General features: G+C 38.7%; 2 protein-coding genes across 3 annotated transcripts; one reads left to right on the plus strand and one right to left on the minus strand.

Annotated features, from left to right (window-relative positions):
• Positions 1 to 221: 221 nt before the first annotated feature.
• On the plus strand, positions 222 to 5,104 carry LOC104242496 (grpE protein homolog 2, mitochondrial-like). Of its 2 annotated transcripts, XM_009797555.2 has the most exons (6): positions 252 to 494; positions 2,871 to 3,051; positions 3,157 to 3,335; positions 3,442 to 3,609; positions 4,224 to 4,352; positions 4,512 to 5,104. In XM_009797555.2, exons 1-6 carry the CDS (start codon positions 342 to 344, stop codon positions 4,608 to 4,610), a joined length of 909 nt encoding a protein of 302 aa, XP_009795857.1. In that variant the 5' UTR covers positions 252 to 341; the 3' UTR covers positions 4,611 to 5,104. The 2 variants fall into 2 exon arrangements, with proteins under 2 accessions (XP_009795855.1, XP_009795857.1); XM_009797553.2 differs by having other exon boundaries at positions 222 to 494; positions 2,871 to 3,335.
• Positions 5,105 to 5,459: 355 nt separating this feature from the next.
• Positions 5,460 to 15,172, minus strand: LOC104216808 (uncharacterized). The gene is made up of 3 exons (XM_070147960.1): positions 14,758 to 15,172; positions 7,304 to 7,450; positions 5,460 to 5,858 (listed from the first exon to the last, which is right to left on the minus strand). Exons 1-3 carry the CDS (start codon positions 15,001 to 15,003, stop codon positions 5,784 to 5,786), a joined length of 468 nt encoding a protein of 155 aa, XP_070004061.1. The 5' UTR covers positions 15,004 to 15,172; the 3' UTR covers positions 5,460 to 5,783.
• Positions 15,173 to 23,681: the final 8,509 nt, after the last annotated feature.

Here is a 23,681-nt window from a genome sequence, read left to right on the forward strand (position 1 = left end):
TAACGGGCTGGCCCGGCCGGTTTAGCTGGTTTAGTTGGTTCTTGCATAACTACAAAACAACGGCAAAACGAGCAAGTATTCTTAAATTGACCCAATCATCCTCTTACATTCACAATATTCCAGACCGAATAGTATTATGACGCGACCAAGACAGGGGTTGTTTCGACAATTCGCAATTTTCTTTCTCTGCACGCCACACGGCCACCTCTCTCATTTTCTCTCTCTTCCTAAAACCCTTTCCTCTGCTCTTTTGTCCTACCGCCATTGCAATTCATAGCTCTCATTTCAACTTGTCTCCTTTTTTCCCCCTTGAAATCTAAAGCGAAAAACCGAATTTGGAGATGTTGGTGAGCAGAATTTCATCTCGGTTCCCGAGAGCCATATTAAATCAGTGCCGCAGCTCGGTGCTCCTTTATTCTCGAGAACAGCAACGGAAACAGCACGTTCCCGTTCTTGCATCTCAGTTCCACTCACTTCGTGATTTTAAAGAAAAGGTTTGATTTTTGTGCCAAATTCTTTTTAAAAAAATACATTTTTCGTAGATTTTTCGTGTAGGGTTTTGCTGGGGTTTAAGGGGCAATCGTAATCTAGTTGTATCATAGGCTTCTTTTTGGATACTAGTCGAGGATATGATATGCTCCCTGTGTTCCAGTTTATGTGGAAACATTTATTTTTTAGTCCATTGTAAAAAGAATGAAGCTTTTTTAATGTGGAAAAATTAAACTTAAACATCTCATTTTACCCTTAACGATAAACTTTTATAGCCACAAGATCATAAGTTTCAAAGTCTTAAAACCACATAAATAGCTCTCTGTGCTTATTCAAACTTTGCCACATAAATTGGAATAGAGGGGGTAGGTCTTACTTTAGCTGCTGTTTTTCTTTGATGAAGTTGGCAACTTATGTTTAATAATTGTTTTAGTTTCAAGTTTGATATTTCCTTTTTTTGTTTATAATGGTGGTGTCTATTTGCTACATTCAACTCGTGTGCACCTTGGCTATTCCACTAAGTTCCTGCATAATGCTGCCAACCAGTGCTTAGGTAGATGAGAAATTTTTTATTTTTTATTTTGTTAAGTTTGGGATTGAACTCTAATTGAATAATTGGAAGTATTAGAAACCTCATATTGTTTACTATATGGAGAAAAGAAGTTCAAAATGATTTTGACTTCTAAGAAAGGAGATGTAACATGTTAACCTTTAGCTATAAAATGTCCTTATAAATGATAGTTCATCAGTATAGCTTATAATATATTCCAGTTAGGGGGAAAAGAAATTGCGGTTCAGTAACGACTTTTTAAATCGGTAAAATGTTCAGTGGGTGCATTACTTTACACATAAGCAGCCAAGTGTGGTGTTGGAGAGGAGAAGTGACGATGTCTCTGTGCTGAAGGATTCAAAGAGGATGGAGCGGATGTAATTTAGTAGGAACAGAAGGTGAAGTTCACCTCCTCAATTTGGGATTAGTGGCAAAAGGAATATGTGCAAAAATATATCTTATAAGTGCCGTAAAGATCTTATAGACTCCTTTTCAATGAACTGTCTCCAGTTTAAGGGAGAAAAGGAAAGTGGTTTTACTGAGTTGAAATATCTCTCGTTTCCTCTTTTGTTCCTAAAATCAGTCCAAGTAGCTGAGATGATGAATAGTTAAACGATCATACTTGTTTTCTTTATTTTTCTGAATTCTCTCACGACAACAAAAAATTCATAAAAGCATCATCTTCAGTCAACTGTTCTCCTCTCTTTATCAGGAAAACTATTGAGAGAAAAATGAGCACATGACCGTCGTTTTTCATCATAAAATAGGAGGAAGGATCTGTTTTCGAAGGATATCCGGGCAAACATGAAGTGAAAAATAGTTGCCTTGCTAACTTGTTCTTTTGCTGTAATCAAAATAATGTATTGTATCTTGATAATTCTATATTTCTTTTAACTTGCTCAAGTTGTAAACTCGACATTCTGCTAACTTGATGCCTTGAGGAATTATGTACAATCAAACCTCTCTATAATAGCTTCGTTGGTTCTGACATATTTTGGTTTTTATATTGACTGGTTGTTATACTCCTATAACAACATTTGATGGTTAAATATAAATCAGTTGTTATAGATAAAAATTATCCAAGAATCATTTACTTTTCTTTTTAATGTTGCATATAAAAGACTAAAAAAGATTATTTGAATTTAAAATATTGTATGCGTATTACTAATTAAATAGGAAGCTAATACATTACTAATAAATCCATAATAAAGTGTACAAAAAATTTAAACTCTAAAACACACTTTTTAAAGCTACTTGAAAAGTAGTTTTTTCCAAGAATAATGGAAGAACTCTATAATTGTAGCTTGTTTTGTAGATTTCAATCTCTTACTAGCGATATAACACCTAAATTGATGAAGATTTGTGCTTAAACTTTCAGTAAAAGGGTATCTGAAAATATACAAGCATATCTTTTAATGGAATTGAATGAAATTTTATTATGGGAGTATGTTTAACATAATATTCTTTTATCATAATTCATAAGTGGTGCATTAAAGTTTCAATATAGTTGGTCAAATTCTCTAGAGTTATTATTGGTAATATAGAGATTCTACATGGTTGTTATAGAGGGGTAATTTTACAAAAAGCATATTGTTATAAAGATGGATGTTGCTGTTATAGGTAAAAGGTTGTTACAGAGAAGTAAAATATAACATAAAAAATCAGTTCCGAGGATAACATGGCCATTATAGTGAAGTGATGTTATAAAAGGATGTTGTTATAGAGAGGTTTAACTGTATACGCTACTCTCTACCCGTCGAAAGACAAAATTGTTTAATTTCTATGTTCACATAAATATTGTCGGTTCTGCTAATGGCGGTTTTCTGATCAGGTATCTCTATTCCATGAATCTGCCTTGCAACGATTTGGAATTTCATCCTCTGCATCTCCCCAACCTAATAAAAAAGAGACATCTCAGTCTCAAAGTGACCCAGGAAGCACAAAAGTGAAGGGAGATTGTGAAGCTTCAGTTTCTGCTGATTCTCAGGTTCAAGATGAGAAGGATGAATCAGGTTCTGATATGGCATCCAATAATAACATGAATGAAAATGTCAAACGAAGGAGAAGACGTACTAAACAAACTGTGTCTTCTGATTCTGATTCTGATTTGGATACAGAGGACCTTTCTAGGGATGACTTGGTGAAACTTGTGGCTGAGAAGGAAGAACTCCTAAAGATTAAAGATGATGAGTTTCAGAAAATGCAGGACAAAGTTCTTCGCACTTATGCAGAGATGGAGAATGTCACGAACAGAACTAAACGGGAAGCAGAAAACTCCAAGAAGTTTGCCATTCAAGTTAGTTTTTCTAGGCACATCCTTTGCCAGAGAGTCATGCATCTACTTGTTAGTATATTATGTTACTTGTAATTTGCTCTCATCTTTTGCATAAATGCTGCTGCAGAATTTCGTGAAAGCGCTTCTAGATGTTTCTGATAATTTGGGTCGGGCTTCTTCTGTTGTAAAAGAGAGCTTCTCCAAAATTGATGAATCTAAGGATACTGCAGGAGCTGTGCCACTTCTGAAAACACTACTGGAAGGTGTTGAAATAACTGATAAACAGCTTGCCGAGGTACACCTTTTCACCCAAATACATTCCATGGTTTATTTCCCTCTTTTACCGCTTGGTAGACTGTTTGTCTACGAAGCACGTACTACTTTTTTTTTTCCTTTTTATTTACAAACATAAGTTACAGTATAAGGAATTTTAGGTCTTTCGGGAAACACTATGATTAGAAATTTCAACAAGCTAGTTCCAAAAATTACTCTTCAAAGCCGTATAAAAGCCAACATATCTTGGCAAAAGAAAGAATCCATTGCTGCTCATTCACTTCTGCTAAATGCCCCAACTAGCTTCTGAAATGAAGAAGCAACGAAGAGGGTTTACTATATATGCGCATGCAGCTGGAAGAGAAGCTCCAAGTCATTTTTGGATATTAGAAAATCCCAGTAGAATGCATTCAATAAATTCAGGGGTGCTTTTGTTGTGCACTGAATTACATTTTTTCCCGCGGGGGGTTTTGGGGGTTGTGTGTGTGGGGGGGGGGGGGGGCGCTGTTTTACATTTGAAATCCTTCCTATTTCTTGGTGATCTTTTCTTGAAAGACCATTGTTGTTGTGAGGAGGTTCTCCATTATATCTTTCTCAGTTGCGTCTTTTGGTTTACGGCTCTTTGTTACTTTTCAGGTATTCAAAAAATTTGGTGTCGGAAAGTATGATCCTACAAATGAACAATTTGATCCAAATAAGCATAATGCAATATTCCAAGTACCCGATCCTAAGAAGGCTCCTGGCATGGTAGCAGTTTGTCTCAAGGTATCTTGTTAGGAACTTCTTCTCAGTGCGGCAGTCTTTGCTATTTCAATCTTCATTCACTTGATCCTTGTTGATTATTGCAAATCTAGGACGTTCTTTAGGCATCCCTTTTGTTGGAAATTAAATGTGTAACAGACGTGATTGTACTTTTTGTTGCAGTCGGGGTACACCTTACATGAGCGAATCATTCGGCCAGCTGAAGTTGGTGTGACAGTAGCAGTGGAGAGTACACAGGCGGATCAAAGCACTGAATCTTAAACAGGTGGGTCACAAGCCAAGGTTTTGGAGCTGGAAAATCTGTAACAAGGTGAAATCGGGAGATCAATTTTAGCCCTCAAGTTTGAAAAGGAATCAAGTTCTAGATCCTCCAGGGGAAGCGGTGGGTCGCACAGATCTTAAGTTATAGTTTCTTCTATTATTCTTTATTAATCTTAAATCTTTTTGTTTTGCTAAAGTTTACTCTAGGATTGTGTCGTCGGAGTGGTCGAAACAATCACGTGATTCGTTGGTTAATAATGACATCCCTATTGCGCTGTCCAAATTAGAGGTATTATACCGTTGGGAACTCCGTATGAGGAGTGAGCATATCCTTTTTCCAGGAAATTACAGCTCGAGCCTTAAACCGAGTAGTGTCTGTTTTCAATGGACTTGTCTTTTGGATTGTCGATATTCTAGTAAAAGGTACTTAACTTCCATTTTCTAAATTTTGAAATTGAATTTAGCACAATCTCAATGTGCAATGGTTTTACCAATCTCTGCCATACAATATTGTAGAATTTTGTTGAAAATGCGTGCTTACACTTCCTTGAAATATTAGCAGCATATAACTCATAGTCTGCGGTAAAAACGACTTCGGATCACTGTTTAAACAGACTCCCAAGACTCCCCTCAGTATTTGTATTTAGTGTTTAATCAATAAAGCATTTATTTTTAAAATGTGTCCTATTTTTTTTGGTAAGAATATGTATGTCATTTAACCATATTTAAGTGATTGCACTATCAATTTAAATTCTTAATTTTTTAAGGTTATATTATTTAATTTAGTGTGAATGTGAGTGTGATGCACTCTCCTTAGCCCCAGGAAGGTACGTATATCAAAAGAGAAAGTAAGAGGGAAATACACCGACTGTGATGCAAGCAATTACGTCCTCAAAAGAAGCTAGAGGTTAATATTTACAATCACTTCTACTTGATTTTACAACCAGAATCTAAGTTAAAACAGTATCAAAAGCAAGTCCTCAAGAAAATAGAGGGTTGTATTTACAATCACTTCTACTTAAATACAACTATAGTCTAAGTTAAGCATGGAAAAGGAGAGGGTTATATTATATGTACAATGGTTTAGACCTAACTACCACTAGATCTAAGTTAGGCATGGTAACAACAAGTGGAGTCGTCAACCATCAAAATAAGCAGCAGCTACTATTCTTCTCAATCACAGCCTTCGAAGCACAAGTCAAAATTTAGCTGGCTTTCACTGCAAATGGATTGATCTGTCATCAGCTCCTGAAATGCACAGAAGGGGAACCTTTAACAAAACTGATACTAAATCCATAAAAGAGAGGGAGTCGAATCTTTAACAAATGAATTTCTGTATAACACTAGTTTTAGAAAGAGATGGTGCTATGATACAAGATTAATTTCTTTGATTTGTTCGTCGCTACAATGAATGCTTAGAATTCATATCAAGCAAGGAAGGAGATCAAGAAGCTTTGGGGATATATAGCACGAGTTACATGCATGCAGGAGTGAATTGAGACCAAATATTCCGGTGCTGTATATATGGGGGTTTTTCTCACTTGTATTCTGAAAATTCTTTTTTATAAAGAAAAAAGGAAAACTTGTATTCTGAAAATTTTAGGGTATTTCTCATCTTGGATAGAGTCCAAACAAAACTTGCACGTTAGAAGGGGCTCAAACCTATATATTAGTCTATCCATGTAAAACTAAAAGTTGAAACAACAACAACAACAATCTCACAAGTGGAGTCTGGGAAGGGTAGTGAGTGCGCGAGGGAGTAGAAAGGTTGTTTCCGAAAGACTCTTGGCAAAACTAAAAGTTGAAAGAACTTAGAAATTTCTCTTCCCGGAGATTAAAATGATCTAGAAAGTCTAGTCTCTCATTTTCGATTGACTCTAGAGATCTTTCCATTTCTCAAGAAACTTTGTGCTACAATAGGCAAGAATAGTAAGATTTACAGTTTACATCTATTGTCTGTGGAATGTGGATTGCTCTTGTGCTGTCTCAATTCAATATTTTGAGAGAATGATAAGTTAAATGATGATATAACACATGGAATGAAAAATGAGAAGTTAGACGAAGATATGCCACATAGAATGAAAACAGAATGACTGAAACGAGAAGTGCCACAGCCCACAGGAATGCTATGCGGTAGAAAGATACATAAAAATGTGCCCACAGGAATGCTATGCGGTAGAAATATACATATAAATGTGAAAGGTAAAATCTATAGGATGGTTATATGACCAACAATATTACGTTAGAACTGATGTTGCAGTCCAACATATCCACAAAATGAATATGGCATAAACAGAACAGATGTTAAGATGACGGCATACTTATACAATTGGACATATAATTAGAAATGATTACATTCAACAGAAAGTGCAAGCAACACAGAGAAGATAAAATAGAGAATGCCGTCAGAAATAATTTACCCATGTCCTACATAGATCTTTAGTTACATGTGTGATTTTATGATGATTGAAAGTGATCACATGCAAAGTATATTTCTTATCACTGCATCTAGGGTAGGTATATTTCTTACATTCAAGTAAATCAACGCTTATCCAAGTTTGGTCAAGGATAAGGATATAATTGAGTAAAGGAGAGCAAAGAAAAGTATAGAGAAGAAAAAATAAAATAACAAACAATAATGACAACAGAAATGCAACTGCTTTTCTAAAAGGTAACAAAGCTCAAAATATCACCTCAAAATCTTCCTCAAAGATATCATTGATGCTTTGTTTCTTCAAGATGTTATCGTTTGATGTTGAACTTGTGATAGCTTGATTTCGCTTCCTTATTTTAGCTTCATTATCAAGAGCTTCCTTTTTCTTTTCTTCTAAGTCAACAATCTGCATATTTGAGATATCATAGGAGAAAGAAGTTTAACCAAAAAAAAAAAAAAAGGAACAAATCTGATATTATGAGAATCCTGCACATTGTAAAAGAATGCTACAAAATGCCAGGCCTTAACATTCTAATTCTTTTCTTTTTATTGGTGGCATTCTAATTTCAGTTAAAAGTTCTAACTTGATGAAGCTTAGCCCTATCTTCAGTAACAATGGAATGGAAGAGAAAGGAAGGGACAAATACAAAGACGGAAAATAGAGGACAATAGGGAGAAAACTAGTGGATCCAAAAATTGTTACTCTCTTCTTCCTTTCTCTTTATATTGTTAAGAAGTACGGAAAGTGTTTGTATTTTTTTCCTTCCATTCCCTTCTCTTTTCTAGTTCCAAGCAAAGTCCTAAAGTTAGAATTACCATCTATAATAAGACTGAATCTCAGCAGATTTCTCGCTGCAATCCCACCAAAACCAAAGCAACAAATATGGTCCCACATAAATCATTCTCCACATTCTAGCAAAACATTTAAATTCGACAGCTATCTTTCCGGCACAAAAAAAAGAGAAGGGGTTCGCAATGAAATGAATTTTAATTATACACCTAATGTGCAGTTGCATTTCTAGGGGATAGTTTTGAATGTTTCTCCTACTTCATGGTTACCTTATACTTGCATTTGCAGCCATGTATATGGAAATTCTCAACTTTTTTTTTTGCAATAGGATGCTTACAGCATTAGTGTAATTTAATTAATCCATGTTATTGGTAAGTAAGCAGTGATTACATAGAGACTAGAGTTACCTGCAGTGGCGGAGCCTGAATTTTCACCAAGAGGTGTCAAAATATAAAAAATTAAATATACCAAAAAGTGAAAGGGAGTCAACGTATAATAAATATACATATAACAAAAAAATTATCTAGCAATGCAGTGTAATTTGCCGGCGAATCGACACCCCTTGGTTGAATGTGGCTCCGCCACTGGTTACCTGTAATTACCTTTTAAATGACCCGGTTCTGTAAAACATAACTCAAGTATACACCGTGACATTAGGATACCATTTGGGGTTTTTTCTAGGTAGACATTGAAATAGACGAATATGTAAATTCTAAATGAGCATTATAAACTATCAATGTGCTTTGGCAGGAACACTGCTTTTGCAATATCAAGCATCAGAAGTCTTGTTACGTTTACTTCTGTTTTGTTGATTGGCTAGAACGATACTACTTGTTCTTTTGATATAATGGAGAAATCCCTGAGGCCAGTGTCACACGAAACTCGGTGGACGATGGCCTCACCCCCTCTGTACTTTGTTGAAGTTTGGCAAAATGCCAAAGTCCCACATTGGTTGGGAGTTAAGTTTGGGGGGATTTTTCCCCTATAAAAGAAGGCCTAATGTTTAGGATTGAGACACACCTCTCATTTGCCTTCTCATCTGTTTAAGGCATTTGTATCTTCTCTCTTTAGTATTATTTCACTTGTATTTTTGGAGTGGAATAAAATATTTGGTTGTGTCCGAGGAGTAGGCAAAATTAGCCGAACCTCGTAAATTCTGGTGTTCCCTTTATTATTGCTTTATTGTCTTATTTATTATTTGGTGGTTGTCATAATTTTTGGTATAGTAGTTGTGACTTATTCACACTCTATACATTTGGCTTCCGCAACAATTGGTATCAGAGCCAAGGTACTGTCTAAGTATGCTCTGTGGTTGCAGCATAGTCTGATCTTCCACATCAGAAAAGATTTATCTTGGTAACTGAGTCAAGGTTCTGTCTGAGTATGCTCTGTGGTTGCAGCTTAGTCTGATCTTCCACACCAGAAAGGAAATAATCTTGATTTGTGTCGTCAGCTATTAAATAATATTTGTGTCAAAGATGGGAGACAATAAACAAGAAGAATCTACATCAAGTGTCAACAATACGTCATCATTGGCATCTTCGCTTATGACAAGAATTGTGTCAAATGCGAAATTTGCGGTCGAAATATTTGACGGGTCCGGACATTTTGGGATGTGGCAAGGCGAGGTTCTAGATGTCCTTTTTCAACAAGGGCTAGATCTGGCCATTGAAGAAAAGAAACCAGATGTTATTGGAGAAGAAGATTGGAGAATTATCAACCGTGTTGCTTGCGGTACCATTCGATCCTACCTTGCTAGAGAGCAGAAATATCCATACACAAAGGAAACTTCTGCAAGTAAATTATGGAAAGCACTGGAGGATAAATTTTTGAAGAAAAACAGTCAAAATAAATTGTACATGAAGAAGAGACTGTTTCACTTCACCTATGTTCCTGGTACCACGATGAATGAACATATCACCAGTTTCAATAAGTTGGTTACAGATTTGCAAAATATGGATACAACTTATGATGATGGTGACTTGGCCTTGATGTTGTTGGCGTCACTTCCTGATGAGTACGAGCACCTTGAAACTACTCTACTCCATGGAAATGACGAAGTTTCTCTCAGAGAAGTTTGTTCGGCTTTGTACAGCTATGAACAAAGAAAGCGAGAAAAACAGAAGGGCGGAGAAGGAGAAGCACTATTTGTGAGGGGTCGTCCTCAAAATCAAACGAGGACAAAGAAGGGAAGATCCAAGTCAAGATCCAGACCCAGCAAAGATGAATGTGCCTTTTGTCGAGAAAAAGGGCACTGGAAGAAAGACTGTCCGAAGTTGAAGAATAAGGCCAAACATAACAATGGAAAGGCCATTATGGATTCAAATGTAGCTGATTGTGATGATTCAGACTTCTCATTAGTTACAACAGAGTCATCAACATCATCAGACATATGGTTGATGGACTCGGCTTGTAGCTATCATATGTGTCCCAACAGGGACTGGTTCATGGAATTTCAAGAAGGAGAATATGGAGTCATCCACACAGCGGATAACAGCCCTCTTACCTCATATGGCATTGGTTCAATACGATTAAGGAACCATGATGGAATGATCAGAACATTGATAGATGTTCGATATGTACCGGATTTGAAGAAGAATCTCATCTCTGTGGGAGCCCTAGAATCAAAAGGGTTCAAAATCATTGCAGAAAATGGAGTGATGAGAGTATGCTCCGGTGCACTAGTGGTAATGAAGGCTAATCGGAAGAATAATAATATGTACCGCTATCGTGGCAGTACAGTTATTGGGACAGCGACAGTAACATCCAGTGACGACAAAGAGGCAGAAGCAACCAAGCTATGGCACATGCGCTTGGGACATGCTGGAGGAAAATCCTTGAAAACTCTATCAGATCAAGGATTGTTAAAAGGAGTAAAGGCTTGCAACTTGGAGTTTTGTGAGCATTGTGTCAAAGGGAAACAGACAAGGGTTAAATTTGGTACAGCGATCCATAATACTAAAGGCATTTTGGATTATGTACACTCTGATGTTTGGGGTCCTTCCAAAACACCTTCATTGGGTGGGAAGCACTATTTTGTAACCTTTGTTGATGATTTTTCTCGAAGAGTGTGGGTGTATACAATGAAAAACAAAGATGAAGTGCTGGGAATTTTTCTCAAATGGAAGACGATGGTGGAGAATCAAACAGGCAGGAGGATCAAGTGTATTCGCACAGACAATGGAGGTGAATACAAAAATGATCATTTCAATAAGGTCTGTGAAAATGATGGCATCGTCCGACACTTCACTGTTAGACATACACCACAACAGAATGGAGTGGCAGAACGTATGAACCGGACCTTGCTGGAGAAGGTACGGTGTATGTTGTCCAATGCTGGCTTGGGCAAAGAATTTTGGGCTGAGGCAATTACATATGCATGTCACCTCATTAATCGTCTACCATCTGCTGCTATTGATGGCAAAACACCATTTGAAAAATGGTACGGAAAACCTGCTGTAGATTATAACTCTTTGCACGTGTTTGGCTCAACTGCATATTATCATGTGACGGAGTCAAAATTGGATCCAAGGGCAAAGAAGGCTATTTTTATGGGAATTACTTCTGGAGTCAAAGGATATCGCTTATGGTGCCCTATGACAAAGAAAGTAATATTCAGCAGAGATGTTACCTTTGATGAATTTGCTATGGTAAATAAGGTAACAGAAGATACCAAACAAAATGAAGGTGCTTCTAAGCAGGTGGAGTTTGAGGGAAAATTTATTTTTCCTACACAAGAAGCAGAGGAGGAAACAAATGAAGATTACCCTCTGGAAGGAGAGCCAGTAGAGGAGATTCCAACTCAGGAATCTCAACAACAACTTGAATCAATAGCAACCAGCAGGCCAAAAAGAACAATAACGAAACCTGTTCGTCTCATAGAGACGGTTGCTTGTGCAACCTCAATTGTAGCTGATGATGTTCCTACTACTTATAAAGACGCTGTCCAAAGTTCAGAAGAAGATAAGTGGAGGATTGCCATGAATGATGAAATACAGTCCCTTCATCAGAATCATACATGGAGATTGGCCAATCTCCCGAAGGGAAAGAAAGCAATTGGGTGCAAATGGGTATTTGCAAAGAAGGAAGGATTTCCTAACCAAGTAGATGTTCGCTACAAAGCAAGATTGGTGGCCAAAGGATATGCTCAAAAGGAGGGAATTGATTACAATGAAGTGTTTTCTCCAGTTGTAAAACATTCCTCCATTAGAATTATGTTGGCTTTGGTAGCACAATTGGATTTGGAACTAGTTCAGATGGATGTAAAAACTGCGTTTTTACATGGAAACTTGGAGGAGGAAATCTACATGACTCAGCCAGAAGGATTCAAAGTTGCTGGAAAAGAAAATATGGTGTGCAAACTTGAAAAATCGTTGTACGGATTGAAACAATCTTCTAGACAATGGTACAAGCGATTTGACGAGTTTATGTTGCGGCAAGGGTACAAGAGAAGCAAATACGATCATTGTGTGTATTTGCACAAGCTTAAAGATGGTTCCTTTGTATATCTTCTCCTATATGTTGATGATATGTTGATAGCTTCCAAGAATTCGGAAGAAATTGATAAGTTGAAGATTCAACTGAAGAAGGAGTTCGAGATGAAGGATTTGGGTGAGGCAAAGAAAATTCTTGGCATGGAGATAATTAGAGATAGACGTTCAAAGAAACTCTGTTTATCTCAAAAGGAATATTTGAAGAGAGTACTTCAACGTTTTGGCATAGATGACAAGACTAAGCCAGTTAGTACTCCACTTGCTTCCCATTTTAAGCTAAGTACTACTATGTCGCCAATGGATGAAGCTGAACGAGAGTATATGTCAAAGGTACCATACGCAAATGCTGTTGGTAGCTTGATGTATGCAATGGTTTGCACAAGGCCTGACATTTCACAAGCTGTTGGAGTTATTAGCAGATATATGCACAATCCAGGGAAGGAGCATTGGCAAGCTGTGAAGTGGATTCTACGGTATATTCATAATACTGTAGATGTCGGGTTAGTTTTTGAGCAGGAAGACAATCAGTTTGTAGTTGGATATTGTGACTCAGATTTTGCGGGTGATATGGACAAACGAAGATCAACTACTGGTTATGTGTTTACTTTTGCAAAGGCACCAGTTAGTTGGAAGTCTACTTTGCAGTCAACAGTTGCTTTGTCTACAACAGAGGCAGAGTACATGGCTATTACAGATGCTGTGAAAGAGGCAATTTGGCTTCAAGGATTGCTAAAGGAGCTTGGTGTTGAACAAAAAGGTATCACAATTTTTTGTGATAGTCAAAGTGCTATTCAATTAGCGAAGAACCAAGTTTATCATGCAAGGACGAAGCACATTGATGTTCGGTATCATTTCGTACGAGAAATCATAGAAGAAGGTGGAGTCACGGTGAAGAAAATTCATACTACAGAGAATCCTGCTGATATGCTGACAAAGGTGGTGACTGCGGTCAAGTTTCAACATTGTTTGGATTTGATCAACATTGTTGAACACTGAAGATTGAAGATGAAGACACAACCAAAATTTGTTATTGAGAGAGAATTGAAAATGTGGAATTTTGCCAAGGTGGAGATTTGTTGAAGTTTGGCAAAATGCCAAAGTCCCACATTGGTTGGGAGTTAAGTTTGGGGGGATTTTTCCCCTATAAAAGAAGGCCTAATGTTTAGGATTGAAACACACCTCTCATTTGCCTTCTCATCTGTTTAAGGCATTTGTATCTTCTCTCTTTAGTATTATTTCACTTGTATTTTTGGAGTGGAATAAAATATTTGGTTGTGTCCGAGGAGTAGGCAAAATTAGCCGAACCTCGTAAATTCTGGTGTTCCCTTTATTATTGCTTTATTGTCTTATTTATTATTTGGTGGTTGTCATAATTTTTGGTATAGTAGTTGTGACTTATTCACACTCTATACATTTGGCTTCCGCAACATACTTCTCCACGTAACACCAGGTTTTTGTCTGAAGTAGGGTCCTAACTCGTGACTTGTACCTAATCCACACATTATGTAAGCTGCTCCTTAACACTAGACAAAAGCCCGCGAGGAACATCAATACTTCTAGTGCTGTCTAGTCAAAGGTGGAGCTTATGAGTTTGGTTTTCCAATCAGTTTAAGCTACTGGGTTCTAAATTAATAATTTGTATATATTCAAAGGATTTCTTACAAAAATATAAGGTTTGAACCAAAGCTATTGGGTTTGGCCGAAACCGCAACCGCAAGGCTAGCTCTGCCCCTTTGTCTAGTATCTACAATCTGAAATAGTACCCTGTTGTCTATATTGCTAAATTTCTAAGTTGTTGCTACCTGTTGTTCCCATCGGGCAAATAGCTTTGATGTATCCTAATAGTTTTACCAATTTTATTCCCTTACTTAATTGTTTTTTTTTTAAAGTTTCAATTGCACTTCAGCGATATAAATTCCAATTGCAGAGTCTAAGAAAAAATTGATTCCAAAATTAAACACTAACATTAACATTAAGATGGTGCTACTTAGTATTAGCCTACTAACAACTCTCCATAGTCCGTGGCGGAGCAGGTATTTATATACAGGGATACGAAAAAATGTTAGAATGTCACGGTTAGGATTCAAACTTGTGACCTAAAATAACTTTTGAACCTCTTACCACTACATGGGAATTTTTCCTCGTATAAAGGATTCAACAGTTTATATATAATCATAAAGTATTATTTTTACCTATTCGTACAATATAATTTTTCATTTTAATTAAACCCCCGTTCCCTCTTACTAGCTCCGCCCCTGCTCCATAGATAAAGTTTTCTCAAACATCCAAACGACAAGTTTTATCTTCCAACAAATATTATTTTTGGTGAAAAGATGAAAATTCAAAAATTTGAATTAATAAAAGAGATAAATGAAAGTAAAATGATAGTTAAACCCTAACAGTAGAAAAGAAATATCGGTTTTTTCTTACTGGTGCATAACGGAACTTCCGTTTAGGAGTTTCGTCGCCGGAATGAAAGGAAGAGAGCGGAGTCCAACGGCAGAGCATGAGTTTGGGACCGGCGACGTTGTTAATAACATTGCCGTTGCCACGAAGGCGGCTGTTGTGCTGAGAAGTGACCCACTGCTTCTTCCATTTTCTTACTGGGCCGCTAAATACTGGAGCTGAACCGTACCTCGACGAGGCCCGACCGAGTCTAGACCCTACTCCTTCCATTTTCTCTCAGAGGAAAACCTGAAGTGGAGAAATATAAATATTGTGTGCGTGAAAAAGTTGATGATGATGACTGTAGCAGGGACTAGAAGGAAGCTACAGTCTGTTTCACTGCAGTCTGGCGCGATTACAGAAAGCGCGCAAGCAGGTTCACGACGTCGTTTCGAGAAAATGCTCAACCAAAGGTCTAACATACCTGACAATATATAATAAAATGAATTTAACTTATACACACTAATACACTATAAGAATTTTTTATATTGTCAGCATACATTAATTTTGTATAGTAATTTATTTATTAATCTTATTAAATTATCAATTATTATTTATTTATTAAAATTATTTGTAATTACCTTATGGCTTGGTTGTATGATTTTCTTATATAGCTAAAAATCTTGTGTAATGTAATATATAGTATGCACAAATATTAAGAGGTAATATTTCACTTTGCCTCATTTACCTTTAAGGATTGGAAAATAATAGTCTGCCCACCTTTTAAATGATAATGATAAACCCTTTTATGCAATATTTTTTGGTAAGAAAAATATATTTGTGGCTGAGTTTAGTCGCCATAAAATTTGTATTTTTCTTATATCACCATTCGGATCACAATTTTTTAAATTTTAGATTAGCTTTCGTTAAATAAGTAATAAAGGAAAAGTAAATTAACTTACTGTGACTAGAAATTATCTGTACTTTTGGCAACGATGCATTGATAGCAATAGAGAGTGAAAGAGGAGAGTACGGAGACATAACACTGTTATGGAGTGGAGACCACTGTACCAGCGGGAAAAGTCTGGTGACTGATAATGTTGTTACTTGCTGTAATCAAGGGCAACTATTTTTGGAATTGAATTTGAACTGCAGAATCGTATGCTAGGGTTTTACTTATTAAAGTTACGGCAAATGTTGGGGTTTCGCATAGAGAGAATTTTAGAATTTCACTTATAGAGAATTTTAAAACTGTTGAATCAAGTGAGGGTTTGAACTGACAAATATTTGACGTGGTATGCCACCCTTTTTTGATACTTGGTATAATTTCATTGGCTCATTTATTTGGCTTGAATTGCCACGCCACTTGGCACATATCATGATTTATTGGCTGATTTGGATTGCCACATCACTTGAATACGTGTCATGAGCATGGGCTTTAACATGGGCTAATAGCCATTTGGATCTTGAGCTAATGAACTGGGTTTAGCATTTAATTTGTAGTCTAATTAAATGGACTAACCTTGCACATATATATTGGATTTAAATAATTTAGCCCAATTTACTAGCCACAATATTTGTTTGGACTAATGTCTTGAATTTAATATGATCCAAATTATTTTATAAATTTGAATTTGATATAATTTAAATGCTTACAGTTACGAGTCACTCTAATAATCCTTTTCTAATTTCATTCAACTATTTGTTATCTTTATTTTCTTTTTTCTCCCATAATTTCTTTTCAGTTTTTTTTTTGTATTTATTCTCCCTTTTTATCCAATAAAAAAAACAGATAACTCATATATAGTAAATCTTCATTTACTTTTTTTCCCTCTACATAACCGGCAAAGAATATTTTTTTCCCTCTTTTTTTTTTTTTTAACTTTTTCTCCATATCAATTTTAAAAAAATAACTTATACAATTTTTTTTTTACTTTTACTATTTCTCCTTTTAAGAAAATATGTGTGTATTATAACAATTGTTTCTAGCATATAGTTACAAAATTCATAGATCATCATAATAAAATAATATATTCGGAACTGTTACACCCCATATTTTCGTACATGAAAGTACGCCATAAGTAAATTGATGGAAGCTCGAAAAATGTCACGACCCGGATTTTTCACCCTCGGGAGTCGTAATGGCGCCTACTAATGAGAGCTAGGCAAGCCAACTCTTAACTACTTTTATCTTTTATAAATTATTTCTTTTATCAAATATTAGTAATAGCATAAAAAAATGACTGGATTAAATAAATATGCGGAAGACTTAATTTAAAGTGACTGAATGTAAATGCGGAATCCAACATAAATCTCTACCCAAGAACTGGTGTCACATTACTCACGAACTTCTAAGAATACTGAATACAATCGTCTGAAAGAAAATAATAAACTATTTGTCTCGAATACAATGAGATAACAGACTAAAATAATAGATAGAGGAGACACCGGGCCTGCGGACGCCTGCAAGGCTACCTCGGTGTCTCACTAGTCTGATTGCTCACACCCGCGCCACTGCTGCTACTGTCCGAAACCTGTATCTGTGCAAAAGAGCACAAAGTGTAGTATCAGCACAACCGACCCCATGTGCTGGTAAGTGCCTAGCCTAACCCCGACAAAGTAGTGACGAGGCTAGGACCAGACAATCAAATAAACCTATGCAGTTCAAGTAAATATGCATATATATAGACAACAAAGAAAGTACTGGAAACAACCAATCAATGTGGGAGGGGAAACATGCTGTGGGGAGGTAACAGTTTCAAATAGAAATATTCAGTAAAAGAGGGAGACAACAAAGTCATAAGATCAACAAGTATCAAAAGGAATCAACAATTTGCACGACATCACCCTTCGTGCTTTAACTCTCTTCCTCACCCAAGCAATATATATAAAATAAAACTGTACACGACATCACCCTTCGTGATTATACTCTCTTTCCTCACAATATAATCAATAGATATCAGTACGGAATGACATATCGTACGACACGACATCACCCTTTGTGCTTTACACTCTTTCCTCACCATATCAAACAATACACGGCATCACCCTTCGTGCTTTATCACTCTTCCTCACCCAAATAACAATCACAGAGGGGCAAGGAAATAAACTGGATAATAATCGGGATTCCAATAAGGGCACAACAATTAACAATAAAATTCCCGGCAAGGAATATATCAACAATTCCACAATTGTCTTGGCAAGGGAAAAATTCGATAATTCTTTCTCTTTCTTTCATTTCTTACTTAGTAATTCATTTTATAACTTGAGCCAACGCTCCTCAAATATTAAATATCACCATTTCTTTCACATGCACTTCACAACATATAGAAGTCATCATTTAATCATGGAAGATATAACCAAATTCGAACATTCGCGATATAAGGACTTACGGTCATGCTAGACAGCAACGTATAGATACTCGTCACCATGCCTATACGTCATACTCGACAAATAACAAGTAGCAATTAAGACTCAGCTCCTATTCCCTCAAGCTAAGGTTATACCAAACACTTACCTCGCTTTGCAACCAATTCAAAATTCCAACAAGCCTTTGCCTCACGAATTCGTGCCCGAAATTCTCAAATCTAGTCATAAACAATTCGATTAAGTCAATAAAAATTATAGGAATTAATTCCATATTAAGTTATACATTTTCCATTTAAAATCCGAAATTGCACTAAAACTTCGCCTATGGGGCCCACATCTCAGAACCCGACAAAAATTACAGAATATAAAACCTCATCCCACCACGAGTCCAACCATACCAATTTTACCAAAATCCGACATCAACTCGACCCTCAAATCTTCAAATTAAACTAAGAGAGTTTTCAAGATTTTCCCAACTAAAATCACCAATTAAATGCCAAAACTAGTAATAGATTCGGGTAATCTAACCAAAATTAAGTTAAGAACACTTATCCCGTTGTTTTCTATGAAAATATCCTGAAAATCGCCTCTCCCCGAGCTCCAATTTGCTAAAAATGGAAAATGGGCAGAAGTTACATTCTGCCCAGAATGTTCACGGGGTTACTGTTCATGGGGTACTGTTCATGGCTGGTGTTCATAGGGTACTGTTCATGGGTACTGTTCACGGGGTACTATTCATGGGTACTGTTCACGGGTACTATGTCTGCAATTTTCTAAAAATTTTCCAAGTTCGAAATCACTCCGAGACACCTCCGAAACACTCTCGAGCCCTCGGGGCTCCTAACCAAACACATACACTAACTCAACAACATCCTACGAACTTAACCGTGCGATCAAATCGTCAAAATAACATCATATACCACGAATTAAGCTTTAAAATCCAAGAATTCTTTCAAATTTCATAAAACATCAAATTTTCCATTTTGAGTCCGAAACACGTCAAACGACGTCCGTTTTCAACCAAACTTTACAGAAAGTGCTTATACCATATATAAGACATGTACCGGGCGCCAGAACCAAAATACGGGCCCGATACCATCACTTTCTAATCAAATTTTATTTCCATTTTCCTTAAATATTTTCAGAAAATAATTTTACTCAAAAATTCATTTCTCGGGCATGGGACCTCGGAATTCGATTCCGGGAATACGCCCAAGTCCCATATTTTCCTACGGACCTCCCGGGACCGTCAAATCACGGGTCCGGGTTCGTTTACCCAAAATATTGACCTAAGTCAAATTTATTTATTTTAATATCAAAACTTAGTAAATTTTCACAAAATTTCATATTTGAGCTTCCGGCTACGCGCCAGACTGCGCACGCAAATTGAGGCGATTGTAAATGAGGTTTTCAAGGCCTCGGAAGCTCGGAATGGACAAGAAAACAGGTGATGACCCTTTGGGTCGTCACATTCTCCACCTCTAAAACAACCGTTCGTCCTCGAACGGACAAAAGAAGGAAGTACCTGAGTCGGGGAATAGATGAGGATAACAGCCATGTCGGACTCGGACTCCCAGGTCGAAGCCTCAAGAGGCTGACCTCTCCACTGAACACGAACAGAGGGGAAACTCTTGGATCTTAACTGACGGACCTGCGAGTCTAGAATATCCACCGGCTCCTTCTCATAAGACAAGTCCTTGTCCAACTGGACAGTGCTGAAATCTAACACGTGGGATGGATCGTCGTGATACTTCCGAAGCATGGAACTGGGTGCATGACTGATAAACTCGGCGGCAATGCAAGTCTATAAGCCACCTCTCCCATTCGATCAAGAATCTCAAATGGACCAATGAACCTAGGGCTAAGCTTGCCCTTCTTCCCAAATCTTATCACGCCCTTCATAGGCGACACTCAGAGCAATACCCGCTCACCAACCATGAAAACCACATCTCGAACCTTACGATCTGCATAGCTCTTTTGCCTGGACTGAGTTGTACGAAGCCTATCCTGAATGATCCTGACCTTATCTAAGGCCTCCTGAACCAAATCTGTACCCAACAACCGAGCCTCTCCCGGCTCAAACCATCCAACTGGAGATCGACACCGCCTACTATATAAAGCCTCATAAGGAGCCATCTGGATACTCGACTGGTAGCTGTTATTGTAGGCAAACTCTGGTAAAGGCAAGAACTGATCCCATGAACCTCCAAAGTCAATAACACAAGCTCAGAGCATGTCCTCCAATATCTTAATAGTCCGCTCGGACTATCCGTCCGTCTGAGGATGAAATGCTGTGCTCAACTGCACCTGGGTGCCTAACTCTCGCTGAACTGCTCTCCAAAAATGCGAGGTAAACTGCATGCCTCGATCTGAAATGATAGATACCGGCACACCATGAAGGCGAACAATCTCCCGGATATAAATCTCAGCTAACCTCTCGGATGAATAGGAGACTGCCACAGGAATGAGATGCGCTGACTTGGTCAGCCTATCAACAATGACCCAAACTGCATCAAGATTCTTCCGAGTCAACGGAAGTCCAGTAACGAAGTCCATAGTGATACGCTCCCACTTCCACTCGGGAAGCTCAATCCTCTGAAACAAACCACCGGGTCTCTTATGCTCATACTTAACCTGCTGACAATTCAAACACTGAGCCACGTATGCAGCAATATCCTTCTTCATTCTACGCCACCAATAATGCTGCCGCAAATCCTGATACATCTTCACGGTGCCCAGATGAATAGAGTACCTGGAGCTATGGGCCTCCTCTAAAATCAACTCCTGAAGCCCATCCACATTAAGCACACAAACTCGCCCCTGCAATCTCAAAACTCCATCATCATCTAAGGTCACCTGCTTGGCACCTCCACACTGCACCATGTCTCTAAGGACACACAAATGGGGATCATCAAGCTGCCGATCATAGATACGCCCCAATAATGAAGAACGAGCGACTGTGTAAGCTAATACCCGACTAGGCTCAGAAATATCCAACCTCACAAATCGATTGGCCAAGGCCTGAACATTCAAAGCAAACGACCTCTAACCGACCGGAATATAAGTAAGACTGCCCATACTGGCCGACTTCTTGCTCAAAGCATCAGCCACCACATTGGTCTTTCCCGGATGATATAAGATAGTGATATCATAATCTTTCAATAGCTCCAACCACCTCCTCTATCTCAAATTCAACTCCTTTTGCTTGAACAAATACTGAAAACTCTTGTGAGCTGTGAACACCTCACATGCCACACCGTACAGGTAATGCCTCCAAATCTTCAATGCGTGAACAATGACTGCCAACTCTAAATCATGAACCGGAAAGTTCTTCTCATGAATATTCAACTGTCGCGAGGCATAGGCAATGACCTTGCCACCCTGCATCAACACTGCACCAAGCCCAATACGAGAAGCATCACAATAAACTGTATAAGGCCCTGAACCTGTGGGCAAAACCAATACCGGTGTCGTAGTCAGAGCTGTCTTGAGCTTCTGAAAGCTCACCTCACACGCGTCCGACCATCTGAACTGGGCACCCTTCTGGGTTAACCTGGTCATTGGGGCTGCAATGGATGAAAACCCCTCCACGAACTGATGATAGTAGCCTGCCAATTCCAAGAAACTCTGAATCTTTGTAGCTGATGCTGGTCTAGGCCAGTTCTTGACTGCCTCAATCTTCTTCGGATCAACCTGAATACCCTTTGCTGATACAACATGACCTAGGAATGCAACTGAACTCAGCCAGAACTCACACTTTGAGAACTTAGCATATAGTTGACTATACCTCAGAGTCTGAAGAACCACTCTGAGGTGCTGCTCGTGCTCCTCCTGGCTGCGGGAATATATCAGAATATCATTAATAAAGACTATCACAAACAAGTCCAAACACGGCCTGAACACTCGGTTCATCAGATCCATGAAAGTTGCTGGGGCATTTGTCAGCCCAAATGACATAACCAAGAACTCATAATGTCCGTACCGAGTGCGGAAAGCTGTCTTAGGGACATCAGATGCCCTAATCCTCAACTGCTGGTAGCCAGATCTCAAATCTATCTTGGAAAACAACTTGGCACCCTGAAGCTGATCGAACAAATCATCAATCCTCGGCAGTGGATACTTATTCTTGATTGTAACCTTGTTCAATTGCCGGTAATCAATGCACATTCTCATCGAACCATCCTTTTTATTTACAAACAACACCGGCGCACCCCACAACAAAACACTGGGTCTAATGAAACCCTTCTCAATCAGGTCTTGCAACTTCTCCTTCAACTCTTTCAACTCTGGCGGGGCCATGCGATATGTCGGAATAGAAATGGGCTGAGTGCCCGGAGCCAAATCAATGCAGAAATCAATATCCCTGTCGGGTGGCATACCCGGCAGGTCTGAAGGGAATACCTCAGGAAACTCGCGAACCACGGGCACAGAATCAATGGAGGGGACCTCAGTATTGAAATCACGAACATAAGCCAAATAAGCCAAACACCCCTTCTCGACCATACGCCGAGCCTTCACATACGAAATAACAATGCGGGTAGAATGACCAAGAGTCCCTCTCCACTCTAAACGGGGCAGTTCCGATAAGGTTAAGGTCATAGTCTTGGCATGACAGTCCAAGATAGCGTGGTAAGGTGATAACCAGTCTATCCCCAATATAACATCGAAGTCGACCATATCTAAAAGCAACAAATCAACACGGCTCTCAAGACCCCCAATCACCACAATACATGAATGATGAACTCGATCGACCACAATAGAATCACCCACCGGTGTAGACACATAAATAGGAATACTCAGTGGATCACTAGGCAGAACCAAGTACGGTGCAAAATAAGAGGACATATACAAATACGTAGACCCTGGATCAAATAGCACTAAAGCCTCTCTATCACACAGAATAGTACCTGTACTGACTGCATCTGAAGACTCAGCCTCTGGCCTGGCTGGAAGAGCATAGCATCGGGGCTGGGCCCCACCACCCTGAACCATATCTCTGGGACGACCTGCTGTTGGCTGGCCTCCATCTCTGGTGGTCTGAGCTCCACCTCTATGACCTCTACCTCCACCTCTAGCACCTCTACCCCCACCTCTAGCTGGCTGGGCGGGCTGTGGAACACCTGGTGCCGGTACCATGGCACGAGAACTCTGATGCTGAGAACTACCCGGTGCTCGAGGGCAAAATCTGGCAATGTGACCTGGTTCACCACAAGTGTAACAAACTCTCGGCTGCTGACCCTGTCGACCTGAATGACCACCTCTGAAACTCTGAAGCGGCGGTGCACCGACAGGAGCTGGTGGTGCACTGTAAGGCTGCTAATCAAAATAGTGCGTGTGAGAACCACGACCACCTGAAGTACCATGGGAAACCTAGAGAGCTGATTGGAAGGGCCTGAGAGGATGGCCTCTGCCATACGAATCTCTACCTCCAAACGAGGTACCACTAAATCTACCTGAGTAACGGGGCCTCTTATCCGACCTATAACCACCTCCCTGTGACAGAACCATCTCGACTCGGCGGGCCACATTGGTCGCCTCCTGAAATGTGATCTCACTCCCGGCCTCCTTGGCCATCTGAAGACGAATCGGCTGAATAAGAT

The sequence above is a fragment of the Nicotiana sylvestris genome, chromosome 6, assembly GCF_000393655.2.
Source record: "Nicotiana sylvestris chromosome 6, ASM39365v2, whole genome shotgun sequence".
Taxonomy (NCBI): domain Eukaryota; kingdom Viridiplantae; phylum Streptophyta; class Magnoliopsida; order Solanales; family Solanaceae; genus Nicotiana; species Nicotiana sylvestris.